We start from the raw sequence: 18,157 nt of genomic DNA, 5'->3' as shown, positions 1-18,157 counted from the left end.
CAACATCAACAACACAAACACGTGGGTTGGGTTCTGGCCAGTTCTTGCTGGGTATCCTGGGTATGTTTGTTCGCTTCGTTTCGTTCAGCTCTCATCTCATTGTCAGCTTTGGTTCTGGTTCAGCTTTCTGTGGTAGATGAAGGTACAGACTAGATTGACCTGAACTTAGACTTGAGTGGACTTAAGAGGCACAACGAAAACAAAACATGTACAAGATTCATGTTAAGATAGCTTTCTCTTGTCATCTTTGTGTGTAGGAGGACACATTATTATTTAATAGGTAAGAGCAAAAATATGTATTATTCGGACCAAGTTTATGTTATATCTACATTTTTATCAACTCTGCATGAATTCAAATCATTGTCAGGGTAAACATATTTTGTCAGAACGTTGTTTAGGCTCAAACTATTCCGTCTCTTGGACGAAATCTATAAAAATAATTAATATTATAGTGAAAAACGGAATAATTTTGTCAGCCAGCAACGAGCTCCGCGCGTAGATTTTCATTAATTTTATAATGGTAAAATACAGCACTTGAGGTTAGGACCTAAATGTTTAAAAGCACACCATGTTCTGCATTGTAAAACACGTCACTCAAGGAGAAAAATTCTAGACCAACAAAAATGGGGGTTCGAGGCCTGGCTACATTCATCTCGAACAATGCTTCTGATTACCTTCAGGTATAAAGATAAAAATTTAAGTCTCATAATATATAATCCTGTTAACCCGTCCTTTTATCTTCCATCAGACTCACAGACTGCAGGATTGTACGCTGGTTGTAGACGGGAACAACCTCGCTTCTCAACTGTACGTCTATTTTTCTAAAAGCAACCCTGCTTACGGGGGCGACTACGACCGGTTTGGTTGCTGCATTAGAGACTATTTTGAAAGGCTTAAAGCCTGCGGAATCGAGTCGTTGGTGCTCTTTGATGGCGGCTATGAGGCGAGGAAGCTGCCCACCGTGTGGCACAGGCTGAAGGGCAAGATCCAAGCTTGCTCAAAGGTCAACCCTGCCAACCAGACAAGGAAAAACGTCTTCCCTCTTTTCCACAGAGAAACCTTTAAGTGAGCCCTTGCCAACCTTGTTTTTCCATGTAACTGATGATTAAAAAATGTGTTCTGTTAAAAGATTGGTGTTGTCTGAACTGGGAGTGCAAATGGCTCAGTGTGACTTTGAAGCAGATGAGGAGATTGCTGCACTTGCTCAAACGCTTCAATGCCCTGTGCTTAGCCTGGATTCAGATTTCTTCATGCTGGACGTCCTCTACATTCCCTTTGACCAGCTGCTGCTGTCGAATGATGGAGCCAGGTTTCTTAGCTGCCGTATCTATCAGCTGAAAAGGTTTCTCAACATGTTTGGAGGCCTTCAGCCTGAGATGATGCCGTTGATGGCGACTCTACTGGGCAACGACTATGTTAAAAGAAATCTTTTTGATCCATTCTTTGCCCAGATAAAGAAGCTGGGTAGCAAGAGATTGTCGCTACAACAGCGCAAAATCGCTGGATTAATCCAATGGCTGCGCAGAGAGAATCCAGATAGTGCATTGCAAAAGGTGAAATCAGGAGACGCTGCTAAAACTTAAACTAATTGTAGATTTTAACAGATATTGCACTTCATCAAGTTGAACGAGAGGGAAAGAGTGAAGGTTGCGATTGAGAGAGCGTCATCGGCATACTCCTTGCGCAACTGTGCGATTGACAAGTACTTTGACTTGAGCCTTATCAGGTATGTAACTAAGTCTACAGACTGAACGCATAATTAAGCCCCTCACCAGGAGCACCACTTTGCAGGATCCAGAGACCCCTCCACAGCTGTGTGATATGGAAGAAGACGAAACAGAGAGCGCTGAAGAGGCTGAAGGCAAGACCAAAGAATACTATGACGATGAGAATGAAGAAGAGGGGTTTGAAGTGACAGATGAAGAAATGGTCTCAAAAACCAGGATACCAGAGTTTTTGCCAGAATTCTTTATTGATGCGTACCGGAGGTGCCAAATGCCTCCTGTGTTCATGGATCTTTGCACTTTGCACATCTATATCATGCAACCACAAGTAAGTAAAAGCAGAAGTTCCAATTTCAATTAATATTTAAATCCTCCTCAAATTAGCTAAATAATTTTATTATTTTCTGTAAATTTTATGCTCTGACATTTCCAGAAAGAAGACTTCTCTGAGCGTGAGAGCGCTAGTGCAGTGAGTCTACCAATAGTTCGGTTGATGACCACAATCTTGCTGGGACCAAATCTGGCCAGCCGAGTGCTGCTGGTGACACGGAGGTTTAAATCACCCTTCAAGGAGCCATTGTTCAAGGAAGGACAATCTCCCCCTGAGAATGCCCCTCTTCTTCACAGCATTCCAGATATGTCCTTGGAGGACAGGAGGGGCGTGTTGCTGGCAGCTGTAGGCGTCAACCTTGACCTCTTGCTGCCCATTCCTTCTGAGTGGCGTCTCTTTTTCTTAGCCGTTCTTTACTGGGCCAAACAACCTGAGTTTCCCATCACAGACCGCCTGGTACACGCTGTCGTTCTCAGCATGCTCTTGCAGGTAACACATACTCTTAATAAGTTATTGTTAATCAAGCTTTGGGGGCTGCATTTTCTTACTTCTAGGGGTTTCTCCTTGATTTAATTGTTTTTCATTAATATCTTGTGCTCTAATTGCTAAACATGATTTTTTTTCCCAAGTTCTAAACAGTCATTAGAGTGGAGTTATTGTGCCATTTTACCGTCTGATTGTCTAGGATTTTAAAATTTGCTGTTAAATCTTGCACCCTCCGTCTTTTTTTAAGTCTTTCAGTAAATTGAAATGAATGATACAGTATTAGTTAATGAATTATTATCAAAGTTTATAAAAAACAAATAGCTAAACTCTGCGTTAATTTAAAATTTAATAAATAACCTGCGTGTGTATTTCTTTCCTTTTCTGTTTTGAAAAACACCATAATTGTCATACAAATTATTATCATTTGTTTATTGTTTTCTTAAGGCTGGTACTAATTAATAAATAATGTAACTGGGATTTGCAGACAGTTGTAGCACCAGTGAAAAAGGGCACGAGTTTGAGTAACCTGGTGAGCACCTCATCAAGAAATTTAAAACATCTGTTAGCTAACCTGAGCACGCCTGAGTGCAAACTTCTCTTTGGAGAGATTTACTCAAATAACTCGTTTTCAAAACCAAGTGGCAAGAGCAAGAACGCGTATGACATAAGTCTGGTGCATAGTCTGGCGCAACTGCAGAGCCTGATCCTCACACTACACCAGTTGAACCAGTTACTCCTGCAGCCCTTCCAGTCTGCGCCCATGCACAGACTCTACTCAGGTACGGCCTGTCGGCTTCTTAATTGCTGAGAGTGTGGGTTGTTCATAAATTTTTGTTTGCGCAGGCACTATGATGTACAACGTGGCAAACAGTCTGCAATCAAGACACGATCCAATGGCCTATGTAAAGACATGTTTAAGCAAGGGCCCGACCCTCTTTGCCCTGCATGCCTTTCTTGCCGATTTGGTTCTCACCTTTGCTCCAGACACAAAGAAAATAATCGGCAAGAAGAAGAAGAGCCACCCAAATAAGACAAAGAAGGATAGGGTGGCCGTGCCTGAGAACGAATGCCTTAAAAATAGTTTTGAGGATGATAGTGAAGAATCTGGCTGTGAAAATGAATACTGGGATCCTAACAATAAGTTTGCCCTTCTCAGGGCCACTTGACATTGTTTTATATGGATATAATTTTAATTATTTGAGTTTTTAAGCTGAATTAAAACTTTTTAAACAACGTAATTCCGGTAATTGCTCTCTCTTTACACTTAATACCTGTCCAAATCGATAGCCATATAGCAGCCTATGTTTTTTTCATTTGTAATTTATATTAGTTTTTAAATTTAATATCTATCAGATGACATTTATGGAAGTAAATTCAAATTTATAGTAATAAATTATAGGTCTTGTTTGTCAACACTTTCTAATTTTAAACGCAGTGCATGATGAACAAAATTTAGTTCATCAGAATGAAAAAATGATATTTATATTTGGATTTCATTTTATTCTACCTCATTAGAATTTTATTATGTCCCAGTCATTATACGTAATGTAATGTCCGTGGTAAAATTAATATCTAGTTGGCTATTAGAACTCAAATAGTTAATTTCGTTCTTCGTTAATAAGTCATTAATTCTCATTAGGATTTTTGGCATGGATTTAGGATCTAAAAAGTGTCACTCAATTATGGCACAACTATGTCGTTCTTGCGTATTTAATCACATTGGCAGCACTGCATTCGTTATCTATAGGAGGCGGCGGGCGTGTTCTGTCCCGTTTGTGTATCCAGCAGGATATTGCGGTTATCACGCACTCCAGTGTCATAATTCGCCCTTTCCGCGGCTTCCCGAGTGATTAGCAGGTAATTGGCTAATAATTTCGCCCTTAAGTCATTGGTCTTCCCCCTCGTATCCTCAGCAAATTAATTAAGCGTTCGCCTTCTCGCTTTTTCTTCACTCCTGCAGCTGCAGTGGTCGTCGGCTTTGTAGTACATGAAAATATATTATAGCTTTCGTAATTCGTCATCAAGTACTTATTTCATATAGATTATACATTATGAGAAATCGTGTACAGATTGATTAGAAAATAGTACCGGCCATCGAAAAAATGCGGATTTTGTCGTGGCCAATATCAGGAAAATTAATGCACTCTCGGCTTTATTTCATTTTTTATCATTTAATTTGAAACTGAATGCTCACGCCCAATTTTTCCTCAACATTTTGTTCTAGTTTCTCAAGTTTTTTGTCCTTATGCTCTCAAAAGTCCCTAACTTATTAAGTAGCATGTATTTATAATTAATTGCGGTTTATTATTGTTAAATTATGTATGTTTCCTCATTTATACTGGGAAAACCCAGACGCTTGAATCGATTCAAGAGTGATGAATCCTATATATATCTCTGGATTTGAGTAGATCGAAGCATGTCTGCAGAGGAGCCAGAACACGTTGGCCCTGAAGGCGCCGAAGTGGAGGATGTGGAGAGCAGGTATGTGCCCCCTCCTGAGAAAACGTTGGAAGAAATCCTGGCCGCTGACCAGGAGGATGAGAGTCTCCGAAAGTACAAAGAGGCTTTGCTCGGCGCCTCCACGGCCGGTGCTGTTGTAGTTGGTAAGCGTTCCATTCTTGCAGCTGTGATGCCAATTACTTGGTTCCTCAATTGCAGAGCCAAACGACCCAAGAAGAGTCCTTGTAAAGCAACTAGCTCTTGTGGTTGCTGACAGAGACGACGTCGTGCTGAACCTCACCGGTGACATTTCCCAGCTCAAGAAAAAGGTACTTTTCAGCTTTTGAATGTAACCTGGTTTCAGCATCTTGATTTTTTTACAGACCTTCGTGATTAAGGAGGGAGTTTCGTACAGGATCCGTATCGACTTTATTGTTCAGAGGGAAATCGTGCACGGACTGAAGTACGTGCAGAAAACAAGTCGTCTTGGAGTCCCAGGTGAGCTCATTTTTCCCAGTTTCCGAGCTAAACGTTTTGTTCTTACACGGAAAAATGCTCTTTCACACATGCTTCCTCTCTCAGGATGTGGTAAGATCGTTGACAATCAAATTTATTGAAAAGTAAACTTAAGCTATGCTTTGAAGTGTCCCACTCTGGTCAGGGAAACCATAGATGAGGGAAAAAACAGCACCCGCTTCTATCTTTTTTTCTTTATCATTGATCAGCTTGTTGGTATGCTGCAATCCACTGACAAGGAACATGCTATGATGCCAAGTTTGACAAACAGCAGACACAATTTATTTGTTCTCTTTTGATGATAAAAATCTTAAGCTCACCAAGGGAAAGCTTAAAATTTGACGTTGGTAGCATCGTTACAGAGTTTTAAATGAGTAAAAACTTATAATTTATTATGTTATCCAAATTTAGTTTTCTTTTATTTTGATAAAATTAGACCATAGTAGCCTCTCTTAAACGAGAAAAACTTATCTCAAGGAATTTTTATTAATTTATAACTATCCACACTAATATTAAGTTCGCATAGTGCCACCCATTTTGAGGTATCTTTCCAAATTTGATGGGAAAGAAGGGAAAACCTAATAACTAGTTCCACCAATTCTATTTGCTGTATAACTGGTAACTTAGCTCCATTTTTGCTGCTAGGAATATCAGGAAAATATTTATATTTTAATAAATTAAGGTTTAATCGGGGTTTATTTCTTCCGAGATGGGTAACACCCTGATAGCGAATAACTCTTGTAAACGTCGCGTCCTAATTAAATCGCAAACAAATAACATGGGCTCACGGGCTAACTAGCCCAGTCAAGAAAAAGACAACAATAATTGGAAGCCTTGTTAATGAATGTAACGGAAATTAAAACAAGAAATAATATAAAATACTGACAGTCCCATTATGCAAAACATAGAACAAACGAAAATTGAACACTTGCTATTATAGTTTTATTAAAACTATCGAATTGAAAAAAATGACTATTCAACATGGCTCATATCATGACAGGCTACACAAATTAAATGAGTTTGCTCCACTTCAAAACTTGGAATCCTAACACTCATGTTCCTTGTTACAACTTTTCCTGTATAAAGTTTAAATCCTGCACACAGTTAAAAAGATTTTGAACGCGTGTCATTGCACAGTTGACCGAATGACGCACATGGTGGGCAGTTACCCGCCCAAAGAGGAGATGCAGTCTTACACGACGCCTGCCGAAGACGCACCTTCAGGTATGATGGCGCGCGGAAGCTACTCGGTGCACTCGCTCTTCACTGATGACGATAAAAACGAGCATCTCAAGTGGGAGTGGAGCTTTGAAATCAAGAAAGATTGGAAGGACTAAAGTCCTTCTCAGCACCCCACTCTCCTTCTCCAGAGGCCAACCAGCTCTTCCTACTATTTCTTCTTCTTAACCTATGTTCACTAACAATAGCTGGATGTGGACCTTTGGCAGGTTCCGCCATCAGAGGCAGGGTGCCTTTTATTGACATGTCTCATTGGAAACATTAAGTATTTATGCATAATTTTAATTATTTTTTTCCAAACAGGATAACCCTGCCGATTGTTTTTAATTTCTAACGCTTAAGAGACAAAATGCCATGCATCATGTTTTTTTTCTACTGATCATAAATTGGTTTAACTAATTTTTCGACGTGAAGGTTGTATTTTTTCTCACTGCCCACTCAACTTGCTCTTGTTGTAAATTAGTTTTGCGCTGAGAGGTAGATCTCATTCGAACCGAGTGGCATTTTCCCCTTGAACCAGTCAAGTAAGTGTAATTCCTTGGAAAAGTGGATCAAATTAAATAAAGTGATAGAGAGCAAGGCGTGGGGCTCACAGTGGAGAGAGAATTGAAAAATAATCCTTGTCTGTGTGCAGAACCAGTGCCTTTTACACACAGGTCAAAGTTCCAAGTCTCCTTTTTGTCCTGTTGCTGCAACCAAGACCCCCAATTACAGTATCAGCTGAGTATTTTTGTAACTTTTTCTGTTAGCTCAATGAAGCAATCGCCTTTTTGTCCTCAATTGGTGAGAACTTTTTAACACGGGAGACTGCACCGTCAGCCTTCTTTCATTGGTATAAACAAGCCTTGTTGGGTGCAACCACACAAAACACAGATTTGCCTTCTCAGCAATAAATTCTAAAGCCAAGGACACGATATGGTCATATTTTCTTTATCTTGATGATTTTGCTCAAAAGGGCCAGGCAATTTGCAGATTCGACTGTCGTAATGTACACTCAAATGAATAAAGACAAAAAAACAGCATGCTTTTGATTGTATTTTTGCCGATGGGGAAAAAGGTGATTCAATCTAAGTGTTTTCTACCATAACTATTGATTTATATTCTAGTTTTTTAACACGTGCATATTACAAAAATAGATATAATGACATGTTTGTACCAGACTTGATTGTGATTGATTGAAATGTTGTGTCAAAAGAAGTCGTCGGTGCTCCGCTTTCTGTCGCCGCGTGCGCACCCTCTTCGTCCCTCAGGAGAGCATACTTTGTCACGATTTGAAAACGCCATAAATATTACTCAAAATTCACTTCAAAATAAAAAGGAATGCTTTAAAATCCAACATGATAATTTCTTAATTTTAACATTCTAAACCCTAGTAGCTCAGTTTGATGTTGAATGAAAAAATTCATGATTTTATTTCTCTTCACTTCTGAGACTTTCAAGCATGCTCATGACTCTCAAGTGTCCCGCACCATTCTCGACTTTTAAAAAGGCCTTTTCTGGGCTGGCTCATCAATCTGATGAGCCTTCAAACACAAACATAATTTAGTTCTTTACATATTGTTAGAATTATTATTGACTTTTGCTTTTTGAGGAAATTGAGATATATAACCATTGGCAAAACAATAGGTTTGTTGAAGGATTTAAAATGCGGGCTTAAGACGTGTGAAACTTTTATTTGCATAGCTGTGATTGAATTTTTACAATTTTGACACGCGTCGGTCATCAAGAAGTAATAGTGATCCATAAAAAGCAGTTTCGGTAATACTAGTAAACATTTTCATAATTTGAAAGGTGACATATTGAAAGTGGCGTGCGAATCGCTGGACGCACACGGTCTTGTTGGGGTAAATAATCTGCGAGATCATTTCCTTTTTGGTAAAAAGCATTTGATTTGAAACAGAGTTAAGTGCTTGACTTAGAACCGGGGCGTTGAATTCATTCGCCGCTCTAGCTCCACCTTTCGATTAGTAAATCGGCTGGCTACACGCAGTTAAATTAAGTACACATTATTTCAGCTGCTGTTGCTGCACTAGCGACTCTCACAACTGAGAGTTGGCGCAGTTAAACCGTTGAAAACAATACTAACTCTTTGTTATCGAGAAATAAATATAGAACATTGGGTGTTTATTAAAAAACGAGGTCTTTTTCTAAGCTCTAAATCACATAATAACAATACACATTATATCTTTGGATTTTCGCGATCAAAGCAAAACCTTTTTGCCTCCAAACTTTTAAATACGCAGATACTGAAACGGGCGAGTGGAGCGACTCTTCTCAAGAGCCAACTCTCTGATCTCGCAATAAAATTGCTCTCGAAAAGATAAAAATTTCAGCTGACTACAATGATGTTACAAAGACGTGCTCTCACGATTGCAAATTTGGGCTCTCTCCTGACCATATATAATCAAAATTTTAATATAATTTCCAGTTAAATCAGCAATGAGTGGTTTCCTTATCCGCTGGAGGCCGGCCGAGGTCGGATGGTCCCAGCTTACATGATAACGCACTTGCCCTTCTCGGCCCAAGGGTTGTTCTTCTTGTCGGGTGCGTGGATCAAAGGGTCGCTCTTTTCGTTCTCCTCCACGTATTCGCGCATCCTGCCAACACGCAAATATATTTTTTAATCACTAGCTTCGTTCCGGAGAGATAGGCGGTGAATGAGAGGCGAATCCCGTCGTGGGTTAATTTGCTTTGAATGAGATCGAAAAGCTTCTTTCGACGAGGGCACATAGATGGTGTATAGTCCGTTCAAATCAATTTCGGCCCCGTGGCAATCAAAGGAGAGATGACGAGAGAGATGAAATTCGCAATTTTCGACGGACAAATTGGTGTAATCAAATTCGACAGGCGTGAAAAGCCAATCGATGGCGAACGCGCCACGCTCTAAAAGCGAATTGGTAAACTGTGTTGTGCTTAATGGAAGGGGCTTGGATATATCATTTATTTATTTTTGTTGGATCATTCGAGAGCATAAGGCAGTGCATGACGCTTTTCAAGTCAACTCCTATTTTTGCTTGCACCTTTTAGACAGTTTTGAAGAGGGGAAAGATTTATTGATAGCATAAGAGGGGTGCGCAAATCAAATCAAACGCCTCTTTCCTCTCTATATCTTCCACCTTGAGTAGGCTCGTGGCCCTACAAAATCTCACGAACAAAACACGAAGAAAATGTATGTACAGTTATTGGGATCAATGTTTTTATTTGGAGAGAAATCAGGTGTGTTTTTTCTAACATTTGGGTTTATGTACAATAGAAATAAAAATAGCGAGAAGCCCATTTTTCCAGACGGTGAATATATTTTCAATTTTTTCACCTACAGCATATCACCAAAAATTGCATGTCAAAAGATCAGAGGTTTCGATTTCTGGACAAGACCCATGAATACCTTTAAATGTTTAGCATTTTTCTTTGACTTTGTATAATAGGTGATTGACAATTTGAATTAAATTACTCAAAATTTAACTAAATTAAAATGCATTTTCGTAAATTCAAGTTTCAATAAACAACCTGCGTGTGTATTTCTTATTCGGTTTTTGAAAAAATATTGTTCAGCTGGGAAAAATATACTTTTCGCGATGATCAACATCCACAAATGTTGACAGTTTAATATATACGATTCCTGCCCAGTTCACAATTGTATCAATCATCCGTAAAAGTTGAAAAACTAATTTTTTTGGTTACATGGAATGATGTATTTTAGCGTCTCATGTTTCCACGATGGTGCTGAATTTTCCGCAAAATGATAACGTTTTCCTGATATTGTTTTAGGGGACTTAATTTCCTTAATTATTTCCAATTGCATAATAGGGTTTCCTGTTAGTGACTATCTTAAAAACACTATTTAACAACGTTGATTATTTAAAAAAAACTGTATTTTTATACTATGTTACGGCCTTTTGCCAAACCCTGGTTGAAATGCGGTCATGCAAATTAAATTAAAACTTTCTCTAAGGCAAGTTGGATTTAACAAGGTCTGATAAAGGCGACAACCCCTGCAGATACGCTATGTATGCAACCTGTCGGGCATCGCGGCCAAGCGGATTGTATACTTAACCCAACCGCAGGCGCGCCTCTGCACGACGCGTACTTCCACAACAATTTATATTAACTGCTCCTTGTCACAATCAGTTGCGGGCGATAAATAAAATTTTCGTTCTTATCTCTGTGGTAGATATGCGTGATTGGTTCGAAAAATTATTGCCACGCAATGTTGACGTGAATTTTTTTGCTATCAAATTTTTCACGTTAGAATGAGTCAAAAGTCAAAAGCACAAAATATTTTTCGCATCCTCTGTGGTGGGTGTGTTGAAATGCTGGTGACTGCGGGTCACATTGCTCTAACGTTGCCCACCCTGGTTGTGAGCGCTGGAGGGTGCCTCCCCCGCCCACCAACTATCCCTTGCACGATCGATAGTCCCGTCATACGTCGTCTGCTTCCCACTCATTTATTTGTTGACGCTTCGTCCAAAACGAAACCCGTGGGCAAAGTGTGCAAACTGTGGAATGAAAAACAAAGAGTCGCAAAAATTTAATGCTCGCCGGACCTGCCGTGGGGAGAACAGCCCACCAAGGGCCAATCGGATTCTGCGCCGACAAAAATCAATATCAACAACAAACTGCAATTTTCTTTAAACCCTGGAAATTTCCTGAGTTTTGAACTATTTCAGAAATAAATGTGACATTCTGTAGTCTAATTTTAGTTACTAAATCAATTTCAACAAGTAAGGTAAACGACACTTTAATTTTTAATTGAAGTTTTAAACAACTCTAGTTCTCATCCCTGATGCTCGTGCTGCCCTTAAGACAGTCATTTTCAGCACTTCAAAAATATTTTCAGTCGAACAAGGAAAATCGAAATCATTGGAAGGGCGGAGGCCAATCATGGATATCATTTCCGCAGTGGGCTCGCTCCATCGGGATACCGATGTCTCTGCGGGCCCTTCTGGGACCTCGAGGGCCCCAGTCGGCCCTGAAGGGACGTGTGGGGCAAAAGACTCACGCGGATATGCTTTTGCTGAGAGGCCAGCGCTCCATCGTGGCCTGGTACTTCATGTTTTCGATCTGCTTCTTGAGCGCGTCCTTGTCCATTCCGCTGAGCACCGTGGGATCCAGTGTGAGGCCGGGATGCCGACTTGCTGCCTTTATAAACCGCGACGCGCGCGCTCCAAGTGGTCACACCACAAACTGTAAAACAAATCGCACACAAAATTAAAATTGCAATCAACCCCTTACAACTGTAGAGAGATCCTTCCTATCCGAGCCGAATAAAAAAAATTCAAAATATCTGGACATTCTCGTACTGTAAATGTATTAAATATTGGAAACGAAAATTTACACTTAATTTCAAAAGGGCACAGACAAGTCTTATTATAAATCTATCTTTATTGCCAGTCTAACCCAAAAATACTGTACTCCGCCTCCTTTATATAAGTTAAATTAAATTAAATGTTAGTAAAAACTTGTGAAAATTCATTATTAATAATAAGAAGGTTTCACAAAATGACTCTGATTTGTTTCACAGCAAAATCAAATTTAATGATAATTGGTAGAGAAAAAAAATACAAAATGCGAAAGTGATTTGATTAAAAACGATTAATCACTGGAAAATTACTTAAAATGCTAACTCATTTTTTCACCTTCAAACAATAAAAATTAATCCCAAGCAATATATAGCACTGTCGGCCAAAGAGACATCATCCCCTTACTCTCATCTCATCCCGGCCTGCTGCCCTATAGTGATCGCGTGACTGTTTCCCATCTCATGCAAAGTGAGCGTGCAGAGAAGATCGGCAAGAAAGCGGCGACTAAAAGCAACAACGTGCGAAACACAATGAATGAGTGCGCGTGCCTGCCAGCAAGATCAAGTGTTTTTGTTTGTTTCCTACTCGCCGCTTCTTTTGCTCCTGCTTCTCGGAGCCCGCAGCACCCACGACACCTAGAATCACACCCCGCGGGGGCATCAAATAAAAGGAGGCAAGGAGAAAACAAACATTTTTCTTTTTTACCGAGACGCGAGAAAATAATAACTGGAGTGGCTATAATAAAACAACCAACACATCATCAGTGGGATGAAGTATATTATATATTGCGATTGTAGTGGTTCCCGACTCTTACTGGCGTAAATCAAGTTTGTGTAATTCTCGCTCCAATAGATGTCAGTATTACTGTACGTATATAATAAACGCTTCGCTACCCTCAACCTTCACTGACCGCTCCAACACCGCACGCAATGGGCATGTTGCGCGTACTTGCTCTCCGGTTAGGAGAGTTAGTTTCGCGCGTACAGATAATGTAGAAGATTCTGATCTAATAACATAATACCCGCGGACCAAAGATCTCTTGTGATAATTTACATTAATTGTTATTATTTGACTCGCTAATTTAATTAATTTAATTGCTTATAAAACATGTTCTTTTGTAAATGTTTGTCAACGTTCCTACACAATAAATTCACGGCCATTTAGTTTATTAAATTATATTTCTGGTACTTGTTACCAACCAATGGGCTTAAAATGAGTTAAAAATTAAAAAAAACTTTCAAGTTTATTTCTCACCTGATTTTTATAAATGCATCTCAACAGTTGTGCCATTTAGGTCCTTTCTGACGTCTGACAAAGCTCATGCTTGCATTTAATGGGACGCAAAATGACCGCATATTTGTATGTGTCTGCCGACGCATCGTGGTTAAAAGCGCAGGCTGCTGTGTCTAGCCGCCGTGTGTACATCTCGCGGAGCAATTAGCGCCGCAATCAGCGGAGTCTGCAAATTGGGCTTTGCGCGAAAACGAGAGAGGCCAACCCCCGTGCCCCGCCCGACCACCCCACGAGAGGCCGCACGCACGTTCGTCGCGGTGCGGCGCAGGGAAGCAAGCAAGGGCCCCAGCTCGAGGTGGTACGCGGCAAAAACACACACACACACACAGCCATGACACTCGAGCGCCCGAGTGGCCCCAACCCTAATGAGAGAAGAGCCAGGCAGCAGGCTTATTAAGCACATGCCGCGCCGAATTAGCATCCACCGCGACCTGCAAACTGCGTGAAAACTGGCATGAAGCAAAAGACAATTATTTAAACGTGAGCAACGGAGGGAAATGAAAATTTATGTGGAGGCGAAGAAACGCACACCGACTCTTTGAAAAGGCGTGCACAGTTTCAATCTCGCGTCTTTGTGGTTTTGGTTCCTTGATCAAAAATTGCTGTGCCGCACCCTTTCCAACGCTGCTCAAAGCGCTCTTTTGTATAGCGCAGATTTCAAGCAGAGCAACTTACTGCCGCTTATATTTCTCATTCAATTTGCCTCTTCTCCGAAATTCCTTGCAAACTTTTTATTAGATATGAACGTTAAATGGACGAAGTTTTTGCTACAAATTTGTGCGGGAATGCTGGGTTGTTTTTCGGAATATTGCCTTTCCTGTGGAAATTCGAACCCGCTGGAATATGTGGATGTTGTGATGAATTTGTAATTATTGTTATAAGGGAAAACTGTGAAATAAATTGTTATGCTAATTTGGCCTCTTCTGCTTTGTAATTTGTCTCTTATTTTGTAAACTCAAATCAACAATTTTTATATCAAAGGACAAATAACCCAAATAGAGGTCAGGGAAATATATAATATAAAGATAGATTTTACAATGTTTAGTCCCCAATGCTGAAAAAGAGCTAAGAGCGAAATAATTGCAGAGAACATAGTATCACTCGCTTTTGTTCTGAACTGCACAAGCTGCTACAATCCCGCAGGCCTCATCAGCACTACCAGCAGTACTTTACATGTAAAACTAAATTCAACGCTGCAGTATTTAGCTGCAGGAAATTTTGAAAAACCAGAAAGTTTGTTGAAAACATCTCGACTTTATTAATTGCGTGGAATTTGACGTTACTTATAAGCCCACAATTTTCCGCATGAAATAACTTAAAGAATGGATGGAATATGGCGATTGAATTTTTGTGGAGTGCAGAGTTATGTCGCAAGAAGGACAAGTTGCGGGGTTGCACAGGATTTCGTCACTTCACCTCTTTTTAAATTGTACTAAGTGATGAGCAATACAGTCAAGCGTTTTAACGACCAGATAGTGATTCAAAATAACCTGAAGCATATACATTGAATTTGGTTTCACAAAGCTATTTCAAAATTCTGAAAATTATGAACAAAATGAATGATAAAAATCAATTAAAAATGCGTAAAATGTCTCCCTAACTCTTTTAAGTTCAAAGTAATTTTATGGCGTATCAGAAAAGCTCTTTTAGATGTGCCAAGCAATATAGTAACCCGGCAAACTGGTGTATCATTTTTCATTTTTCCGAATTACGCCTTTATCCTATACCCCATAAAGATGCCCCTACCCCTACTCAACGACTCTAATAATGCTCCAAAAGAAAATGACTATAGGCAGTATATCTCAGCCTGAATAAAACGGTGCATAAATAAAAACGCTCAGTATATATATATATATATATATATATATATATATATATATATATATATATATATATATATATATATATATATATATATATATATATATATATATATATATATATATATTAAGAATCTAATAAACCATGGAATTTTCACTCAATCATAGAGTGGGACGAATAAGTACAAGTGTAGAAGTGCGCACACACGTGACACAAAAGCTCGTTAGCATCGATTTGTGACTTTGTTTCGAGAATATACCACATATAGATGTGTGACACGATTTTGTGCATCTGCACTTTGATCCCATTGCATCGCGGCACAATGAGGGCTGCGATGTCCACGGAGCTGCATCGATTGTTGGACACAGCTATGTATTTATGTCTCCTCTCTGCCCAGCGGCTATCAAGCCCTCTCGCTAAGCGGCAGGTTGCGTGCGTCCTTTCCCGGCGGCCGACACTCACACACACACATACATGTATGTTAAATGAGGGTGTGTGGCGAGAGCATAGAAGCCGTTTGGCCCGCGCGCGATTAATCAAATCAAATCCCGACGCAAAGGCTGCCGCTGCTATATAGTGTTACTCTTGTCAGCCTGCCGAGAGAGCTACCTTTGAACTCCGAAGGCCCAAATGGAAATCGCCAAACCACTATCGCTCGGAAGGCGGGGGCCGCCTGTGGGGCTCTACCGAGGACAACAGGAAAATTTGTGAAAACTATCACCCAGTAAAAAATAAGTAAATAGAAAAATAATATTATTATATGATTTCAGGTTACTTTGTCTGCATAAACCTGAATCGATCTGGACAGTAAAAAAATTACCTAAACAATAATTCTAAAAAATTATTAAGGCATCTGCTGATAAAATGCTGATTTTAGTTTAAATATCTTGTGTGTCTTCGTAATTTCAGAGCAACCATTGTACTCCATCCTGGAGCCATCATCAGGTCTTCACTATTTAAAATTCTAACTAAATAAGATTTGTTTCTGATATTTAAAAATTTGAAGACCTATACAGCCCACAGGTTCCCTCTTGATACATGATGGTATGGAGCATTGATGAAAATAAAAGGACACAAAAATACCACCAGGAATCGGCATTTTATTTTAGAAATGCAATAGTTAATAGTTTTATTTTTATTTATTTTATCATCACCGTGTTTGTAAGTGCGCGCCCTTCCCGGTCCTCGGACAGTGATAAAAAAAAATACAAAAATATATATTAGTTAAATTAAAATGGCATGGCTTCAACATGAAGAGCCCCTCTTTGAGTTTGTGGGGCGCCAATCAAAATCTGTCCCATTATTCCTTTGTCCTTTGCTTGAGCTGGAGGCACAGTTTGAAGCGCAAAAAGTGAGCAAGCATGGGGATGAAGGGAAAGTGCATGTGAATCGCACTGAATAATTAAACAGCTTGGAATAACATAAGCTATACAGCCGCGAGTTTCGCAAGAGCTAAAGAGCCTAGTGCATCGAACACCCTGACACGGTAATTGAATCGTATTGTATCGTAATAATTACAAAAATAAACGATTATTAATTCAGAGAGCCTAGGAATGTTTTTCTGTTGATCTGCGAACAAATCCCAATTATTTCGCTAGCATAAAGATGCCCCAAAAGTTAAGTAGGACAACTTAGAATCGGCCGTATTTCTGCATTAGAAATATGCCAATTTTTCACCTTTTCATCAACAACAGTTTTAAGGGAAAATAAATAAAATAAAATTCGAGGTTTAAGAAGGAAAGAACGAATTACCTGGTTTGGGTTGCGAGTGGAAAGCGGAGGAGGCACCTGTGGAACTCAAGCAGAGTTTCTCTCCAAACGACGGTCGGCCAGAGACTGGGGGATGAAAGCAGGCGAACAGCCCCTCCGACCGATGACGGGTTGCCTACCTTCCTAACCAACCGCTCGCTTCACGGTCACGCGGGCCGCGCACACAGGCAGGAGTGCGGAACTGTAGCACATGACTCATCATTGCCCCTATCAGTGCCTAACTAAAATTTTATTCCAAATCCCAAGTGGATCTGGATGAAAATAACCACTCTAAAGGCTCAAAATAAATATTATAAAAATTACTGTTGATTAAATCAATATTAAAATAGCACACAGCCACATTTTTTAAACTGGGAGAAGGCTAAAAAATTTAAAGTATATTTACCTTTAAAAATTCTCTCATAAATGAACGGTTAGATTAAATTAGCGATACAATCCTTTTGTTGTTATAAAAGCTAAACTTGATTTAAATTTTCCAGTTTTACTAAAATATCCCTGAGGCTAGAAAAAATTAATTTTGTGATGTTGTTTATAAATATATTTCTTGAGAATGTTTTATAAAATAATAGGATTGAGAAGAAGGATTATTTATATTGCTGCGGTTGTGATGGAAAAAATAAGGTTATCAAATCAGCTATGCGATAAAAGTGTTATTGAAAACAAACACCGAAATTATCAGAATATTGTGTTTGTGTTCTGTGCAGAATCCGGTCTCTTTCACCTCTCACGTGTGTGTTCTGAGTGAGCATGTAGGGTTTCCGCGATTTTTCTCCTCCCGACCCCTGAGTCGGCCGCTGAGTCGGTATGGGTCGGCCGCCGTCAAGCGACAAACACAGCCCGTGTCCACCCGCACGGCCGTTTGTGTGCCGAGAAATCCGCAAAGTGCTGCAGAGGGAAACGCGTTTGTTGCACGGGTTCACCTGCACCCAAACTCAAGCACATCAAAAAGAAAAGACTTTGTTTGTGGATCAGTACGCGAATTGGTCCAATTTTCATCGTTGGGTGTGTTCGTTTCAAAGCATCCTTTCACAATTTTACAACTTATTTCAATTTTAATATGCTTCTTCCAAATTTACGTAATGTTGTGAGATTCGTATAAGAATTTCGTTAGTTTTTTTTTCATTCAAAAAGGTGTGTTCGTTTATTTACCTTTTAAACTATTTAAATAATCAGATTAAAAATGTATTTTTTAACTTCTATAATAGGTCACAGATAAAATTTGGTTTTAGAGAAAAAAT

The 18,157-nt window shown here is 39.6% G+C and overlaps 3 protein-coding genes across 4 annotated transcripts; 2 read left to right on the top strand and 1 right to left on the bottom strand.

Moving 5' to 3' along the window:
* The first annotated feature begins 6 nt into the window (after positions 1-6).
* ast (protein asteroid) lies at positions 7-3,779 on the top strand. 2 transcript variants are annotated; one of them, XM_065487883.1, is made up of 9 exons: positions 7-51; positions 614-680; positions 749-1,065; positions 1,130-1,553; positions 1,605-1,726; positions 1,776-2,052; positions 2,158-2,544; positions 3,026-3,320; positions 3,385-3,779. In XM_065487883.1, exons 2-9 carry the CDS (start codon positions 624-626, stop codon positions 3,705-3,707), a joined length of 2,202 nt encoding a protein of 733 aa, XP_065343955.1. In that variant the 5' UTR covers positions 7-51; positions 614-623; the 3' UTR covers positions 3,708-3,779. The 2 variants fall into 2 exon arrangements, with proteins under 2 accessions (XP_065343955.1, XP_065343945.1); XM_065487873.1 differs by lacking the exon at positions 7-51 and adding an exon at positions 77-280.
* A 468-nt stretch (positions 3,780-4,247) lies between these two features.
* RhoGDI (rho GDP-dissociation inhibitor) lies at positions 4,248-8,071 on the top strand. The gene is made up of 5 exons (XM_065487895.1): positions 4,248-4,398; positions 4,950-5,144; positions 5,200-5,309; positions 5,364-5,478; positions 6,634-8,071. Exons 2-5 carry the CDS (start codon positions 4,958-4,960, stop codon positions 6,831-6,833), a joined length of 612 nt encoding a protein of 203 aa, XP_065343967.1. The 5' UTR covers positions 4,248-4,398; positions 4,950-4,957; the 3' UTR covers positions 6,834-8,071.
* A 317-nt stretch (positions 8,072-8,388) lies between these two features.
* Positions 8,389-17,055, bottom strand: Ggamma30A (guanine nucleotide-binding protein subunit gamma-e). Its single transcript, XM_065496971.1, has 3 exons — positions 16,902-17,055; positions 11,735-11,919; positions 8,389-9,332 (listed from the first exon to the last, which is right to left on the bottom strand). The coding sequence occupies exons 2-3, from the start codon at positions 11,821-11,823 to the stop codon at positions 9,227-9,229; spliced, it is 195 nt and encodes a 64-aa protein (XP_065353043.1). The 5' UTR covers positions 11,824-11,919; positions 16,902-17,055; the 3' UTR covers positions 8,389-9,226.
* Between the last annotated feature and the right edge of the window lie 1,102 nt (positions 17,056-18,157).

Source organism: Cloeon dipterum, chromosome 1 (assembly GCF_949628265.1).
Source record: "Cloeon dipterum chromosome 1, ieCloDipt1.1, whole genome shotgun sequence".
NCBI classification, from domain to species: domain Eukaryota; kingdom Metazoa; phylum Arthropoda; class Insecta; order Ephemeroptera; family Baetidae; genus Cloeon; species Cloeon dipterum.
This window is presented reverse-complemented; position numbering and strand designations above follow the sequence as displayed.

Excerpts from the sequence above, each read along its gene's own strand:
- ast (XM_065487883.1), top strand. The coding sequence starts at position 624 with ATGGGGGTTCGAGGCCTGGCTACATTCATCTCGAACAATGCTTCTGAT. Across the intron at positions 2,053-2,157 it reads TCTATATCATGCAACCACAA|AAAGAAGACTTCTCTGAGCG; the intron begins GTAAGTAAAAGC and ends TGACATTTCCAG. Across the intron at positions 3,321-3,384 it reads CATGCACAGACTCTACTCAG|GCACTATGATGTACAACGTG; the intron begins GTACGGCCTGTC and ends TTGTTTGCGCAG.
- RhoGDI (XM_065487895.1), top strand. The coding sequence starts at position 4,958 with ATGTCTGCAGAGGAGCCAGAACACGTTGGCCCTGAAGGCGCCGAAGTG. Across the intron at positions 5,145-5,199 it reads GGCCGGTGCTGTTGTAGTTG|AGCCAAACGACCCAAGAAGA; the intron begins GTAAGCGTTCCA and ends CCTCAATTGCAG. Across the intron at positions 5,310-5,363 it reads TTTCCCAGCTCAAGAAAAAG|ACCTTCGTGATTAAGGAGGG; the intron begins GTACTTTTCAGC and ends ATTTTTTTACAG.
- Ggamma30A (XM_065496971.1), bottom strand. The coding sequence starts at position 11,823 with ATGGACAAGGACGCGCTCAAGAAGCAGATCGAAAACATGAAGTACCAG. Across the intron at positions 9,333-11,734 it reads CTCAGCAAAAGCATATCCGC|GATGCGCGAATACGTGGAGG; the intron begins GTGAGTCTTTTG and ends GCGTGTTGGCAG.